This window comes from Sinocyclocheilus grahami, unplaced genomic scaffold, assembly GCF_001515645.1.
Source record: "Sinocyclocheilus grahami isolate Dianchi unplaced genomic scaffold, SAMN03320097.WGS_v1.1 scaffold55.1, whole genome shotgun sequence".
NCBI lineage: Eukaryota > Metazoa > Chordata > Actinopteri > Cypriniformes > Cyprinidae > Sinocyclocheilus > Sinocyclocheilus grahami.
The window spans coordinates 4,707,271-4,724,710 of NW_015505234.1; the positions used below are offsets into that span (position 1 = coordinate 4,707,271).

The following is a 17,440-nucleotide window of genomic DNA, read 5'->3' on the forward strand; positions in this document are numbered from 1 at the left end:
TACACACTATTGCACATCACCCCGGACTACATTTCCCATCATGCATTGCACTGATTGCACCCAGCTGTTTCATATCACTCCCTCACTATTTAACACTCACTCTGATCCCTTCCCTCTGCAGAGTATTGTTCAGCGTTTATCACTCCCCTAGCGATAGCGACACTACAGAGCCCTCGTTTGTTTCCCTGCCTTAGCCTTAGCCTTAGCCTTGTCTGTTTTCTCCGGTTTTGATCTTCGCCTGTTTTCCTGGATTCCTCCCTTTAGCCTTGCCCCTGTGACTCTGTCTTCAGTTCATCTTCCCACGCAAGCCCTAGGATTATTCTTGTGTTTTGCCCGCCCTATACCTGTCTGCCTCTGTTTGACCCTGCCTGCTTTATGACCACGTCTGTGTCTTCTCCAATTAAAGCTTTGTATTTGGATCCGAACGTCTCACGTCTCGTCAGCCGCGTTACAGAATACTCGGCCACACAAGGATCCAGCGGCTTTTTCAGTGGACTCTGGCCTGGTATGGACCCAGTCACCGAGCTACTACATCTTCGGCAAGGAGGTCTTTCTATTGAGGAGTATGTTCACCGGTTCTGTGAACTATCTTATCAGGTACCACTCTATGATTAGATTTTATTTAAGGACTTGTTTCGTTTTGGACTCAATGAACCCACGAAATCTCGTATGCCAAGGAGTGAATGCAACTGTAGCTTAAAGGACTTTATTGACTATGCCTTGCTGACTACTGGTTCAGCGTTCACGGTGGGTGTCGCGGAGGAAGGAAGCGACACCATGTCTGTGACTGAGGTGATGGCTGAACCAGAGCAAGCTCACAAAATGGCGGCAGTTGCGGAGCCTGATCACAAGATGGCGGACACAACCGCATCTAGTCAGGCCACAGTTGTTCTTCCTGAGTCTAGTCAGGCCACAGTTGTTCTTCCTGAGTCTAGTCAGGCCACAGTTGTTCTTCCTGAGTCTGTCACACCCAGATTCTCAAGGTCAGCCCTTCGGTATCCCAGTCTGGTAGCCAGTGTGAGGGATACCCCGCTGGTGTCTGCACGCACCGCTGGTATCCCCAAACCCACTCACTCTCACTCATCTATTCATGAACTCATTCCCCTGTCTGCAGCACTTCCCATATGGGGGGTTGCTTTATGGTGTATCTGGACCGCGTACTCCACCGCTGATTTGCTAGAAGCAGTGGCATCAGCTACGACATCTCCAGAGGTGGCGGCTTACGCTGCAGAACCACACGAGGTAGCGATGTTGACTGCTGTGCTCCCAGAGGCCATGGGGTCCACTGTAGTCTCTTCAGAGGTGGCGGCACAGGCTGCAGAACCTCCCGAGATGGCGACACTTGCCTCAGTTCCTTGCGTGGTGGAGGCGTCCAGCAACGCACCTTTTGCCTGTCCTGTTCCGGCCAAGGAGGCTGTCTATGAACTCTCTGTCTGTCTTGCTCCGGCCAAGGAGGCCGTCTACGAACTCTCTGCCTGTTCTGTTCCGGCCAAGGAGGCCGCCTATGAACTCTGTCTATCCTGTCACGGCTAAGGAGGCCGCCTATGAACTCTATCTATCCTGTCACGGCTAAGGAGACTGTTTGCAAACTCCCTGTTTGTCCTGTCACCGCTATAGAGGCCGTTTGTGAACTCCCTGCTCGTCCTGTCACAGCTATAGAGGCCGTTTGCGAACTCCCTGCTCGTCCTGTCACGGTTATGGAGGCCGTTTGTGAACTTTTGTCTTGTCCCGACCAAGCCAGGGAGGCTGCCCCTGAATGTTCAGTCTTGTCTATCAACCCAATGTTTCTGTCTGTGTTTTCTGTCTCGGCTCTCTCGTTGTTACAGTTTCCGCCATGGTCTCCTGTTCGGTGTGGTTCCCCGGGGGGGTTTCCTGTTCCTTCTGCTCCGCCGTGGTGGTCCGCTGCTCTGCCGTGTTGGCCTTCTGCTCTGCCTGCTCCGCCGTGGTGGTCTTCTGCTCTGCTGGCTCCACCCTGTTTCCCTGCCTTAGCCTTAGCCTTAGCCTTGTCTGTTTTCTCCGGTTTTGATCTTCGCCTGTTTTCCTGGATTCCTCCCTTTAGCCTTGCCCCTGTGACTCTGTCTGCAGTTCATCGACCCACACTAGCCCTAGGATTATTCTTGTGTTTTGCCCGCCATATACCTGTCTGCCTCTGTTTGACCCTGCCTGCTTTATGACCACGTCTGTGTCTTCTCCAATTAAAGCTTTGCATTTGGATCCGAACGTCTCACGTCTCGTCAGCCGCGTTACAAATGTAACAGGGAGGTTACTTTGGGCACGGTCCATTTCCTTTGGAATGTTAATGGATCCGTCTTGAATTCCGCAGTAGAGCCGTAATCAGAATGACGCTGGAATTCAGTTAGTTAGGAAGGGATATCCATCCCATGCAAATTCCATCTTGCCATCCCTTGTTAATTGTTATCAATCAAACCTACGCTTATCAGGACTAATGAGCAGAGGCCCAGAAAATTCTCACCTGAAATCCCTCTACTTCTGTTGCATACACACACACACACTACATACATCTGAGTATTCAACCGTAACCACAGCACAAAGAGTCACAAAGACACAGTGTATTCATTAGGTTTTTTTTTTTACTGTATAATGGACCTAAAAACCCTCTTAAAAGCTCACAGATGCCAACCTCTGGCAACACTGCCTTCACTAACAACAAAGGGCCAAAGAGTGCCATGATATTACCATATTCCTGCTCAAGTGTAATAATAATAATAATATTTTATTTTTATAGCATCTTTCAAGAACCCAAGGACACTTTACAATAAATAAAAAAAAACAAAAAAACAAGCAAATTGGCAAACAAAATACACCAGAGAGTCAAGAGCCCAAAGACGTTTCACAAAAGTGTACATCAGATATCATATTAAGAGTGCATATCTGCATATTACTTATTTTGTAGTGTATTTGCAGTCTATGGTAATCCGAAAAAAAGCAGTGGTATTCTTTGAAGTACCATGATCAACATATTATGGTATTTGAAAATGGCATGACATGGTACCATGATAGTCCCGTGTTTTTTTGGATGTGGTACTACAATGAAAATACCATTATATATGAACATGGTCGGTATCATTCACTACCATGGTATATCAAAATACTTTGGTACTGGAATATGGCAATCATGCAGTTATTACAGGAGACTGCATATTAGCATATGCATAAAAAAGTAATTAATACTTTTATTCAACAAACATGCATTAAATTAAATATAAATTATATGTTAATTATATGTAGCCTTGCTGAGCCTAAGAGGCCTCTAGTGTCCAACACACACGCGCGCGCGTGCACACACACACACACACACACACACACACACATTGAATCCTTACCTTATGGTTGAGTCCCCTCTTCCTGATCATGCGTGCATTCCCTGAACCAGATGCCAACAGCAGAAAGAAACAGGCCAGCAGAACCGGCACAAACCCAGTCTGGATCTGACAGCCCAGCATGGTCCCGCTCTTTCAGCCTGATTGTCCTTCTTCTCTCCCAGTAATCCTCAGACTTTTGAAGTCAGTCCCGTTGGAGGTGCTTATGTTGTGGCTTCCTCAAGCATGTATATGTGTGCTTAAGGTGTCTCTGTCCTGTTGCAATTAAAATAATTCCTTTACAGGAGAGTTTCCAGAGCCATAAAGAGGAAAAAAGCTGCATAAAAAACACATAAAGAACACTACAAAAGGAGAACTGAGAGGAGGAGACGTTAAAGAAAAAGAGAAAATGAGACAGCTGTCTGTGCATCGGTTATTCTGAGGAGAGAGTTAAATGTGTCTACTGACACGAAAAGCACATGGTTACTCTGAGAGAGGGAGGGAGGGAATGAGAAGAGAGGGAGGGAAAGAGGAGGACGAAAAGACAAAGTTTGGGGAATGAGATTTTCTTACATTTCCTTTGGCTGGGCATAATTTTATGACAAACTTGTATCTTCATCTGGAAAATACATCTGTGAAGTATCTGATAAAGCAAAAAAGTACAGTAGAAAATCTCATATTTCACATATTTGCTTTTGTCTTAAGAAAACTGAGGTTTCCCTGCGATCTCTAAGTGTGTGTGTGCTCATTTTCATGGGATAAAACAGACTGGGTGAACAAGCAGAAAGAATGAAAGCATGTGGTGAATTCTGAGGAAGGGGCCACTAGTCTTTGAAAATTCATGTTCCCTCCTAAAGTAGGACATCCCGCCTCCAGCCCCACACTCTCTGTACCCTTCTGTACCCCTGCTGCAGGGGCTGGAAAAAAAGTCCATTTTAACCTTTAACACCACTGCTTTTACAGGACGAAGACACCTGTGAACATATCAGAGTTCAGAAGAAACAGGCTACATGTTTACTTATTGATTCAAGAAATGTAATTATATCACAGTGTCACGTTGGGCTACTGTGAGGAGCACGGAGACGAAGGAACGAGGAGACAAGGAGTGGAATTCAAACAAATAGATTTTAATAACAGCCAGGGACCACGGAAAACACACGTAGCAAGGGTAGACATATACAATTCCGGACGAGGGAGAACAGAACGGGCTAGTACTCAAATAGGGTAGATAACGAGGGGCAGACAGGTGAGGAGGATAACTAACAACAAGGACCTGGAACAAATAGAACTAAATGGGGACAGGAACCGGAAGGATGAAATAAGGGCAAGGAAGGCACATGGGGAGCAAAACACACAAAACAAGGAACAGAGTCTGACACCCAGGTAATAGGCAAAGATATCTGTTAAATAAAAAAGTAATAGTCTCAGAACACATGTCTGTTTTGCATTAAAAGGTATTTAACAGTTACAAGTTAAGTGATCTTAGTCAAATCAGGAATTTATGCAATTTACAAAATGTACATTTGTTAGAAAGCAGTAGCCTAATTGGATATTGGACGTTTATGAAGCAATGTGTTCTGGAAGGTTTAACAGCAGAAAAGTGTAGTGTGTAGGGCTTTGCAAACTGTTTAAGCCTGGGTTATTGTAGTTCTAAATTTAACCCCGGGTAAAGGTAGGTTACTATGGAAGCTTGTTAAAAGAGCCTTTTATCTCGCACCCTCACCGAAGATTACGCTGTTTGAATGCAGTGTTGCCAACTAATTTTCAGAGAAAGTTGCTAAAGGAAGGTTGATTTGTTGTTAAATGAGTCATTGCGTAATCACGAAGCAAAATTGTCACAACATCAAATCTCAGCTAAAATATATATTTTATATATGTTAATTTAGATTTGTTTGTAAAATAATTTGCGTAATATAATATAAATAACTATTTTTAAATACATTGAATTATTGAACACCTACACATTTTTTAATGACTACAATGTAAAGCAAAATTGTCACAACATCAAATCTCAGCTAAAATATATATTTTATATATGTTAATTTAGATTTGTTTGTAAAATAATTTGCGTAATATAATATAAATAACTATTTTTAAATACATTGAATTATTGAACACCTACACATTTTTTAATGACTACAATGTAAGTTTTTTTTTTTTTTTTTTTTAATAGCTAGTAAACTAGTAATACTACACATTCTTAACAATTACATTAAGCAGTGTATTAGTAGCCTAGTTAGTTAGTATGCTACACTCAAAGAAAAGTCTGTAAAAATAGGGCACAATCTACTATGTTAATAATATGAAAGAATTTTCCGTAGGTTTTGTTTTTTTACCTGCATTGTGTTTTCGGGTTACAATGGGCAACATATTGAGTAATGTCCTGGAAAATTACTAATATCTTTTCTGTTTTTCTTACAGCGTACAAAATGATCAACAATCACAAGTACAAGCTACTAACAAAGTGTATCATAAATGAACAATTATTATTATGATTAAATTGAACAATTGCAAATAGCAGCTAACTCAATTCACGTGATGTGTGTACTTCTAGGCATCTTTGGTTTCCTCTTTTTGTGTAATTTGGATGGAAAATGTGTGCCTTTTTATTGTCTGAGTCACTTATCAAAAGTTGCTCAAAGTGGCCAAATAAATTTTCAAAGTAGTTAAATTTGTTGCTGGGTGCTTTTGGAAGAAATAGTTGCTAGTTTAGACTGAAAAGTTGCTAAATTTAGCAACAAAATTGCTAAGTTGGCAACACTGTTTGAATGTTGCGGCTAAATGCGTAGCAACAGACAGCCATTCGCGAGCCTCATATTCACATGCTTTGGAAAGTCACGGAAACACCGCGCATTGTATGAACAGTTGTTTCCGCATTTAAGGGGAAGAGTGTGAAATAGTGACTGAAAACACGTGAATTGGAGTGAAGAAAAGCCTGTTATTCTTCCCTTTATAGTCCACCAAAAAGTCCATTCAGGAAAAACTTGATAGTACAGTCTGGAGGTGCAACGCTAGAGCCATTATGTAAACGCGTGCGTAGATTGGTATTCGATGCTTTTGGGAAACAGGATTTTTTTTTTTTTTGAGAAATACAGGTCTGTCTGTGTTTACTTGTCACTTTTGAAAGGTTATGTTTACTGAGTCTGTACACAGTCTGTCCCTATCATAGTTTCTTACTTTTTAAAGACCTGCTCACATTAATCAGGTGTTCTTTGAATTTTCTGTTTAGGGACAAACAGATTTCCAATTTGTTGTAATTTCTGTCCAATTTCTTAGGTAGTTTTCCTTTTGTCTTTATTATTAGATTCAATCTAACCTGACCACACAAGTCAAAGTTAAGAGGCCCAGTTTTACGGGTTAAGGGAGAAATGGCTGGCGAAACAGATCTGGGATCCGTTATTTCACTTAACTCCATCAACTGTTTCCAATTACAGACTTCAAAGGACTCATCACCTCAACAGTGTTTAAAAGAAAGGATGACTCAGGTCACAGGAAAATCGCGCGAGTCCTATTTTCTCTTATTACAGCATTATTTCTTCTCTCTGGTATTTACTGATGGGATCAAGTGTCAAAAACTATATATATGTAATAAAAGATAAAATGATAAGATCTGTTAACTAAACTAAATATATACAGTATGTGTGTGTATGTATGTATGTATGTGTGTATATATATATATATAAATAACTTAGAAATGAAATATATTGAATTTCAAGTACTAAAATGACTAAAACTGAAAAATTTAAACCAAGTAAAAATATAATAAACTAACAAAAGTGCATTATAAAATTAATAAATATAAAAATAACAGTTCATTCAAGATATTATTAAATTCTAGTATATAAATAACACAAACTCAATACAACTTAAGTATTTGTTTAGTTTACTATCAACACTCGCATGTTAAAGTAAAGGAAAACAAGTTAAAATATAACAAAATAATGTAATATAAGGGAAAGTCAAAACTGTGCATGTGAACAGACTAAAATGTATGCCATTGAAGACTCTATTTGTCTAGCATAAGGTTTGCTTTCTCATATGCATGGGAAGTAACAAGCATATTGAATTTTATTTCTGTTATTTTCATTTATTTTTTCCAGTTTGGAAAGCCATTAATCTGTGATACACACAGACCAGCATGAATAAAACACATCAAAGTGCAGATGTTGGGAACAGATTATTGTTAAAAGATAATTTTGCTTTGATATCTTATAAAGATAGTTTGACTTTGAACGGTCACCGTTTCATCACACAGTATAAACAGGAAATATCTAGACACCACTATCTATCGTGTGGTTTTCTTCAACAGGATGTGCCTGTGTTTTTAGTCTATGCCTTCTGAAACACATTTATCTCCCACAGATCCAAGATCAACCTATTGTAAGTTTTTTTGCAGAACAAAATGCTCTTTATTAAGTTTTTTTTGTTTTTGTTTCTTAAATGTGTACTCAGTAACTTTTATGTAGGCTAATATGATTTTAAGGATTTTGTAAAAAACAAAACAACAAAAAAATTGCTTATTTATAATATGTAAAATAAATAAAAAATAATAATAGAGGCAAAAATGCATTTAGAACCATTTCACTGTAGCCATCCATCCTGCATTTCCCTTTTCTCACCTTTAGAGGGCGATAAATGAGAATGTTTTCTGAACTGTGGGATTTATATGACATCCAGACCTGCAGATTGCACTTTGAAAAAACCTTAATTCTATTAAGTGTAATTTTGGACAGACTGAATAAAATACATACATACTATCATACAAGCAATTGCAGCAGATATTGTTCTTGACTGCATGTGATCATCTTTGGCTGTAGCTAAACTGAGTCAGCTTCCATTAGTCCATTAAGGCAGTGCCCATTTTCCAGAGCAATAGATCTGATGAAATATTGCTTGCAATGCTATCATTATAAGACTACAATCAAAAGACTTCCCAGAATCCATCAAATACTTCATTTAGGTGGGAAATGTCTGTTCACTCAGCATCATTAAGAGATCGAGTTTTTCTTCAGGAATGGACAGACTGTGCATGTCAGCAGCATTAGCCATGTTGTCAGTTTACACCTATCACTTTTGACAGTCATCTCTAATTATAATCTCTGCTTGCGTAGCTGCATGTGAAACATTACACATTACGCTAGAGCTTACTAACTTTTTCTGAAACCGGAATTCCTGTGTTTCAGATCCTCATGTCCTTTCCCGTACTCCAAGTTTAAGTCTTTTCCCTTTTCTGTCCCTTTTTTGTTCATTTGCTGTAATACAAGCAGAAAGAGGGTGGAGACGAGAAGAGCCACACCCGCCATCAGAAAACCAGCTCCATAGTCATTCATTTTGTCTATGAAGATTCCTGTAGAAACAGTAGAAAATATTTAATAATTAAGTTTGAAGTTAAATTTTCACTGAAAGCAATAGTTGAACATTTGCTGAATATTTACTCACCCTCAGGTCATCCAAGATTTAGATGAGTTTGTTTCTAAATTTTTTTGAAAAAGAGAAATGTAGCATTACATCACTTGCCCACCAATGGATCTTCTGCAGTGAATGGGTGCCGTCAGAATGAGAGTTCAAACAGTTGAAAAAAACATCACAGTGATCCAGGAGTAATCTGCACAACTCCAGTTAATAAATTAACATTTTGTGAAGCGAAAAGCTGAGTGTTTGTTATAAACATCCATCATTAAGATGTTTTAAACTTAAAAATGTTGCTTCCTGATAAAATATAAGTCCTCTATTCATAATATTGCTTTCTCCAGTGACACAGTCATTGTGTCAAAATCAGGAGAGAAATATGCACCATTCACAAGCAAACAACGGTCCAGAACAGTTCTAAACAAATATGTCAGTGGATTTTGATGTCAGAAGAATACTAAAGGAAACATTTGGGACTCACATTTTGGTCAGATGTGACGGTTTAAATTTAAAATGCCTTAATGGATTAGCTTTTTACAAACATGCATTGATTGATTGACTGGAGTTGTGTGGATTATTTGTGGTTTATTGTGATGTTTTTATCATCTGTTTGGACTCTCATTCTGACGGCACCCATTCACTGCAGAGGACCATTAGTGAGCAAGTGATGTAATGTCACATTTCTCCAAATCTGTTCCAATGAAGAGACAAACTTATCTACATCTTGGATGGCTTGAGGGTGAGTAAATTTTCAGCAAAATTTCATTTTTAGGTGACCTATTCAATGACAAGACTGGATTAATGCAGAAAAGTAAGGCTTAAAACTCTCACAAAAACTAAACAAAAAGGAAATTACACATAAAGGTTATTCATATATGCAAACAAATCACTAAATCTAAGAAAAAATCTCTTATGTGGTCACATTTTCTATGCAGTCATAAAAACGGTAAGTAATATTTAATATCATGACAATGTTATTAGCTTGCAATTAAAATGAAAATGTTTACATTATCTGAGCAAAATGTGAGGGTGCTGCTTGCATGAAAAATTCGCCAAAACTCATTTCTAGCATGCTGTAGGTGGTTGCAAAGCCATTTGTATGCAGTTGCAATAGGATGTGCTGGATGGTAGCTTGTGCATACTAGTGATGCTTGCCCAAGCACCACTAATTTGCCCGCAGTTGTTCGTGCATCATCCCTCCTCACGTTTTCTGGCTAAGCTGCTTTCTGAATGCACATTTCCCTGTGCATTTATTTTAAATGATCGATCAATTAAAGCACCAAGGAATAGAGTGCCTGTGAAGTCAGTGACGCAGTGATCATTTGAGTCATCTTTTATAATGCCACAGTAAAGGTGTTTTCCAACCCAATTAAAGCTCACTGACAAAAACTGCTGCAGAGCTAATTTATGGTGTAATTACATCACCCGTTATGGAGTCCAGCAGACTACACTCTTAACCTGTAGTGCCTAAAATAAAGGCTCTCCTCTCCTCCCAAACATCAATCTATGCTCTACTATTTAATGGAAAAAAAAACTAAAACCCCAAGAGATTCATTTGAAGTTCATTTGAGGTACATTAGTCTATCATAATACAGATATAGACATAGTTTTGGCAGTCAATGCCTTTAAATGGACAGATGAGGTTTTTCTGGATGATTTAGTGTTGAACTGCCTCTGGTGTGGGAGAGGCTTTTGGCTGCTTGGGGTGCCATGTTTTGGCAGATGTTCTTGAGAGGAAAAACTGTTGGGTAAGAGCAAAATGTAATTATCTCAACACAACAAAACCATCTCATCAAGTAATCAATTAAGGCTATTATATACATTGTTGTTCAGGGCTGGTTGTTTGTGTTGATTTATTGACCACTTTTGTAGAGCTCCGCTGATGTATTATCACACTACCTTTTGTGATGTGTTCTACACCCTGAGCAGCGGGCACAGAAAAATTACAGCCAATGAAACCAAATAAATGGTTTAATTTTGGTGAGGGCAGTCAAAGCGTGGCCTGCTGTTGAAACCGGAAGAGCCATTTATGCAGTGACCAATAATCCATGAAATTAACACAATTGCCAAACACATTTCTCTGATAGGCAACGCTTTATGGGAAGATAATATAATATTACTGTAAATTGAGTGCTGTCAAGGAATTAATGAGAAACCTCATCAAAGAAATATGATTAGGAAAGGGTATGCATTCGGATGACTGATAAAGAGCTTTCTAAACAATGAAACGGGACATCTTGTGACTGTACGATGTCAGACTATAGAGTGACTTTAGCAAGTCATTTGTAACAATATTGCATATTGAACTATGTAGCCCCTGGTGGTAGACTTCATGGTAACACTTTATTTCGATAGTCCACATCAGACATTCTATTAACAGCAAGTAACTTTGCAACTACATGTCAACTAGCATTTAGTAGAGTATTAGTAGACTGTCTGCTTAATATCTTCTAACACTTTCTTTGTCAACTTATTCTACTAACCCTAAACCTACCCTAAGTCTACTCTGAGAGTTAGTAGACATGTAGTTGCAAATTAATGAGAATTAGTTGACATGTAGTTGACATGTAGTTACAAATTTACTTATAGTTAGTAGCATGTCTAAAGTGGACTATCGAAATAAAGTGTAACCGACTTCATAATTACACACAAACAAACAAATAAAGAAACAAATAAATCACAAATATAAAATATTATAACTTCCACTTCCGCGAGTACCGTGATGTGAATCGCCACAGTTGCCCCAAACACCAGTCCATAACCTGCACTGAACAACGCTAGCTGGGTGAATGTGGTTGCTAGCGGGCAGAGCAACAGAACAATGCCCAACAGAATCACTGTTACAATCAGTTGATGGACTGTCTCTACAGTCGCAGATTAGCCACCCACCCGAATAACAACACCCATCCTAACAAATCTAGCACCGCAGAGATGGACATGAGAACAGCCGCCTGGTACTCCTCCACTCCTTGACTGCGGGCGTACGGTACCAGAAAGAGAGACTGAGCGACGAAGCCGAGAGCAGCAAAGACACCAAACACTGAGTAGACATGAAGCGAGTATTAGCGATACGCGTGTAGTCCATGTAGCGAATTATTTTGACCTTCAGTGGATCTGATTTTTTTTAGTCTGACCTGTTATTTGAACTTTTAGAGTCTGTGTAAGTTTGGGATGACAGCTCCAGCTCCAGCTCTTTCTCCTCTATGAGCTCTTTAGGAGGAACGTGTCTGTTGAGGGGTCTCAGAAGAGCTCTGCACAAACACAAGTTGAGCTGCAGAGCTCCCAGGATCAGCATCGCTCCCCTCCAGGAATACTGATCCACCATGAATAGGGTGAGGATGAAGGTGAGGATGCACTCTCCTGTGCTCTCCTTTTCAAAGTACCAGCCAAGCATGGTGACAGTAGGGGCCAGGTCAGGGCGAAACAAAAAGGACATTCAGAGAGCAAAGTAGGTGGATATAAAAGTAGGTAGATATAGCTGAGCAAGCATTTATTCCTCTGACAAGTCATTAATTTTCTAAGATAAAACATTGTTTAAATGCCACAGGTTAAATGGACAACAGTATTGCAAGATTATGTGTATTATGACCATCTAGTAACACTGAATGACTGAATACACCTTCATTTTGAAACATTGCCACTGGCGTTGCTAGGTTTCACGAAAAAGATTGTTATGGGCCCCTTGTACTTAGTTCCCCTTTCTTCCAACTAGCGACGCCTCAGCCAGGCAAAACTGCTATCATTAAACTTAACCTGTAACTTGTGCTACTGCTGTTACTGCAGATTAAACACCAGACTTTTTAAAAAGACATCTTTTATGCTCACCAAGGTTGCATTTATTTGATCAAAAATACAGTAAAAACAGTAATATTGTGAAATATTATTACTATTTAAAATAACTTATCTATTTGAATATATTTTAAAATGTAATTTATTCCTGTGATGTAAAGCTAAATTGTCAGCATCATTACTCCAGTCTTTAGTGTCACATGATCCTTCAGAAATCATTTTAATATGCTGATTTGGTGCTTAAGAAACATTTCTTATTATTTTAAATGTTGAAAAAGTTGTGCTGCGTAATATATTTCTTTCTTTCCTTTAGTGTGCTTTATTGGTCAGACAAAATCAGTACATTTTTAGTTTTGTGGCTTAGATTTTGTACAAAATAACATTAGTGCAAAAAGATTAAACAAGTAACACTAAATGCACCAGCAGTTATTATGGACAAAATAAATTGCCTTTTTTAAAAAGTCTCTTGGGTAAAATCTTTCTTTATTTCATTCTCTCTCTCTCTCTCTCTCTCTACCATTTTCCTGTTTCATCATATGCTCTGCAGTGTTCCTGAATCTGAGAGGTTCATGAATAAGATCCCATACAGCTGCTATAAATGGCTAATGACCTTTTCAAGTTGTGAATCCAAATTGAAACATTGGAAGTGTGAATGTGTGTGTGTGCAGGAGCGTGAATACAGCCATATGCTCCACTGCTGGTTGCACCCTTACCTGTAAGGAACCCCACAGTGATGTACAGCTGCAGCAGAACCTGGGCATATGACCCGGCCACCATCCCAATGCTGCTCAGCACACCCCCCACCATGACCAATGGCCGAAGTATGCGCTCAATGCGGAGCCTACAGGGGCTGAATCACAGACAAACACGAAGTACACAGTCATGACATACTGTACCACCAGGAGCCAAGTGCACAAACTCGTATTTCTAGTCCCCTGCTCTGTTAGATTTATTTCAGCCACACAAAGTTTTAAAGTCTGATGGTTCCAGAGAACATGACACGTGTCTCTAACAAATGTTACAAGATTAAAGCGAGCTTGTGTGTTGGCATGCATCTAAATCACAAATAAGATCAGACAACAGTGAAGATCAAGTGTGACAAAGAGTTTTTCACAAATCACATCTTCATTGTTTGCAGCTTAGATTTTGTGTGAAAATTGTGCAAAATAACATTGGATTAAATAATTCATATTAACTAATAATATTTAAATAACAAATATTTGTAATAAAAATGATTAATAAATAAAAAAAATTATAAGAGAACGTATGTGTCTCTACCAAGTATTAAAAGATTACAGTGAGGTTGTGTGTTGGCATGCAGCGAACAAGATCAGACAATGATGAATATCAAGTGTAACAAGCATTTTTATTAAATCACATCTTCATGTTTTTAGCCAAAGTGTTTGCAGCTTAGATTCTGTATTAAAATTAAAATGTTAAAATTTTCTCTTAATATTTAAAATTAATAGATTATAAAGGGGATATTATCAAATAATACTTAATTAATAATATTTTTTAAATAAAAACTGATTAATAAATAAGAAAATAAATATACTAGAACATGAGTTTGTATCTAACAGATATTAAAAGATTACAATGATCATGTATCAGTATGCATCTTAATAATGAATAAGATCAGGCAACAGTGACGATCAAGCGTTTTTACTAACTGACATCTTACTGACATTTTATTGTCTTAAGTGTTTGCAGCTTAGATTGTGTGCAAACATTGCCCAAAATATCATTAGTGCAAATAATTCTTATAGTGCAAATAATACTTTACATTTTTTTTAAATATTAAATAAATCGTAATATTAATATTTTAATATTATGAATAAGAAAATAGATTTTATAAGACAACACAAATTTATATTAAAAGTTTACAACAAGCTTGTATGGTCAAGTGTGACTGAGTTTTTATCAAGTCACATTTTCATTTTGATATTCACAAACAAATCAATCTCAGTCAGTGTATGTCCATGTATGACATTAAAAGGCAAAGGTGTAAGTAGAGAGAGCCCCCTGCTGGTTAAAACTTTAAATGGCACATACCCCCAAAATGTACTGTTGCCACAGAGATGGATGTGATCCATGAGCTTGCAGTCGCCGTGGTTGCGAAGTAATGGTGGATTTATACGAAGAACACGTCAACGGACTTGATTACACCGAATGTCAGACCAAAGACAAGGAAGGTGGAAAGCACTATGAACCAGCCATAGCCTCCATCCAAGGGACCTGCAGGCCGAACTGTTCGGCTCTTCCTTTGTAGTTCTATTGGAAGCTCAGGAGAGAAGTTCAAAGCATCATCTGCAATCTAAAAAAGAGATACAGCATACATCAGACTATTTTTATATCAATGGAAATGCAGAAATCCACACTGCTTAGTCAGCAGTGATGTTCTCCGAGCCCAGTATACAGTAATTTAGTACAATAATAATATAATAATTTAGGACATCCTGTAAACTAGTTTTCACTTGGCCGACGATATAAGGCCAATGCACATAAACAGTGAAAGGACTAGTTATTTTTTACTGAAGGAAGCAAATGTTATCAGTCAGCTCTGAATCAATCAGTTGAACATTCAATTTGAGTTGATGGTGGTCTCTTTCGTTATCCACATAGGGGTGTTTCCTAGAGCAGCTGACATGTTGGTCTGTCCTGTTCCTTATGGACTCATGTGTTTATGTATAAGTGTTTTATAGAGCTACTAGCATGTCATGCAGGACAGTAGTTATCAGTTAGGACAGGTAAACACATGATAACCTGTATATCACCCTTCATACGTGACATGAGACTATAGAATGCAATGCAGGGCAACACAAAAACCCATTTCAATAACCATCACATGTATGAAATAGTTTTTTACATGATGTTTACATGTTTTTCTGAATTTTTTATATTTACAGATTATCATCAGGGCGATAACTGTTATAGATAGAGGGTGACATTCTGACCTCTGGTATTGACACATTTGCTTAATATTACATATAAATATTGCTCTGTAAATATTCCCTTCTTTTTCAACATGTTGTTTTTGTGTCAGATGCAGCACAGCTATTTAATCAAGATCTATTTTCAAAGTGAAATTTAGTTTTTCAAAAAACATTATTTCACATAATATTTTTATCAGGTTGCAACCATTTAAAATACAACGAGGCACCTTATTCTGAATCTAATCACAGCCAAAGGGGTTGCAGGGTCATTATATTTGAAATACAAACATGATCTTACCTCTCATGCTGTCTGTCAGCTGAAAAGACTCCTCATTCCCACTTCCATGTTCTGCCTGGCTCATCTTCAATGACACTGTATATCCATACTACTGTACACACAAATACAAAGGTCAACACAGGGAACAAGTAGGAAGTAGGAGGTAACCTGCTTGGCTGCAAACTATTTCATATAAGAGGGAGCGATCTGGGAAAAGAAAGGAGAAATTGTATTATTATTATCTAAAAAAAATGGCTGACATTAAAAAATATATATTTTACTGTATTTTTTAACAACACATGTTACTTTATATTTACTACTTTACATAATATTATATTATATTATATAAGTACTTGGTACAAAATAATGCAATTTCATTCCATGGCTGGATTGGCTCATAGTGTCATTAAAATTCTTAGTTCCATAACAACTGTGATGCATTATTGTTTCCTCTAAGTACTCTATTTTAGAGCATGTAAAGAGGGTTTATCTTGTCATGCTGCAGGAGTTGCACAACTTCTCTGACCGAGCCTCACTGGTCTAACGCTTGAATGATCTCTGGACCTGAGCATAAATAAGCAGTTTTGTAAATTAATTACTCTGCACAGTAATGTGCGTATATCATTCTCCAGAGCATAATAACAAGATGATAATTACTTATAAGCTAAATCACCTTTATATCCTACCCTGCTAGGTTGAATATATCTTATAATACATTTCAACAATGGAAGCAAACACTATGAAGAGAGAAACACGGCTTCTTTATATCATTTTAAACTTTCCTTGTGATAAAATTGATGAGCCTTCTGGTGCATTCAGCACTTTAAATCATGTTTTGATAGATAAGCTAGAAATGTGCATAGTGTGATAGCATCTAAATTAACTGCTTTTATTCAAGTCAAAAATTTAATTTATAACTGAATAAACCTGAATACATTAGCCAACACCAATGAAAATTATTTCTAAGGATCCGATAGAATAGAAATAGGTAACAACTGCACAAGAACTGACCATAGACTCCGATAGACTCCAATATGGTACATAATTCCTTTTCATTTCATTCCCATTCCTTTTCATCTAGTAGCTCACAAAATGCCTAGTATATAATAGTAGGATTTTGAAGATGAGATGGAGGGTTTTGGGCTAAACCTGTGACCTCCATCGAATTTGATATGCTGTTTATAAAGTTCAATACTCAGTAATGTTATCCTGCGTAATTGTGTTTCAAATCAGCATCGTCCAAGGTCATCATATAGGTCATCGAAACTACACTGAACAAAATTATAAAAGCAACATTTTTGTTTTTGCCCCTATTTTTCACGAGCTGAACTCAAAGATCTAAGACTTTTTCTTTGTACACAAAAGGCCTATTTCTCTCAAATATTGTTCACAAATCTGTCTAAATCTGTGTTAGTGAGCACTTCTCCTTTGCCGAGATAATTCATCCACCTCACAGGTGTGGCATATCAAGATGCTGATTAGACAGCATGATTATTGCACAGGTGTGCCTTAGGCTGGCCACAATAAAAGGCCACTATAAAATGTTTTATCACACAGCACAATGCCACAGATGTCACAAGTTTTGAGGGAGCGTGCAGTTGGCATGCTGACTGCAGGAATGTCCACCAGAGCTGTTGCCCATTAATTTAATGTTCATTTCTCTACCATAAGCCATCTCCAAAGGCGTTTCAGAGAATTTGGCAGTACATCCA

General features: G+C 38.1%; 1 protein-coding gene and 1 pseudogene across 6 annotated transcripts in view; both read right to left on the reverse strand.

Moving 5' to 3' along the window:
- The window catches only part of LOC107583842 (WAP four-disulfide core domain protein 1-like), a 32,656-nt gene that overhangs the window by 7,276 nt on the left and 7,940 nt on the right, over nucleotides 1-17,440 (reverse strand). For 3 of the 6 annotated variants that reach the window (XM_016270193.1, XM_016270194.1, XM_016270195.1), the window contains 6 exons: nucleotides 15,750-15,840; nucleotides 14,571-14,832; nucleotides 13,232-13,368; nucleotides 8,473-8,667; nucleotides 3,894-3,963; nucleotides 3,345-3,596 (listed from right to left, as the gene is read on the reverse strand). In XM_016270193.1, coding sequence (XP_016125679.1) covers nucleotides 3,345-3,464 — 120 coding nt within the window. In that variant the 5' untranslated portion in view covers nucleotides 3,465-3,596; nucleotides 3,894-3,963; nucleotides 8,473-8,667; ... (1 more) ...; nucleotides 14,571-14,832; nucleotides 15,750-15,840. Of the gene's footprint in view, nucleotides 1-3,344; nucleotides 3,618-3,893; nucleotides 3,964-8,472; nucleotides 8,668-11,863; nucleotides 11,903-13,231; nucleotides 13,369-14,570; nucleotides 14,833-15,749; nucleotides 15,869-17,440 lie in introns of those variants that run through there. The other 3 variants (XM_016270192.1, XM_016270191.1, XM_016270196.1) reach the window with 3 other exon arrangements.
- Nucleotides 10,387-12,165, reverse strand: LOC107583900 (monocarboxylate transporter 2-like; annotated as a pseudogene).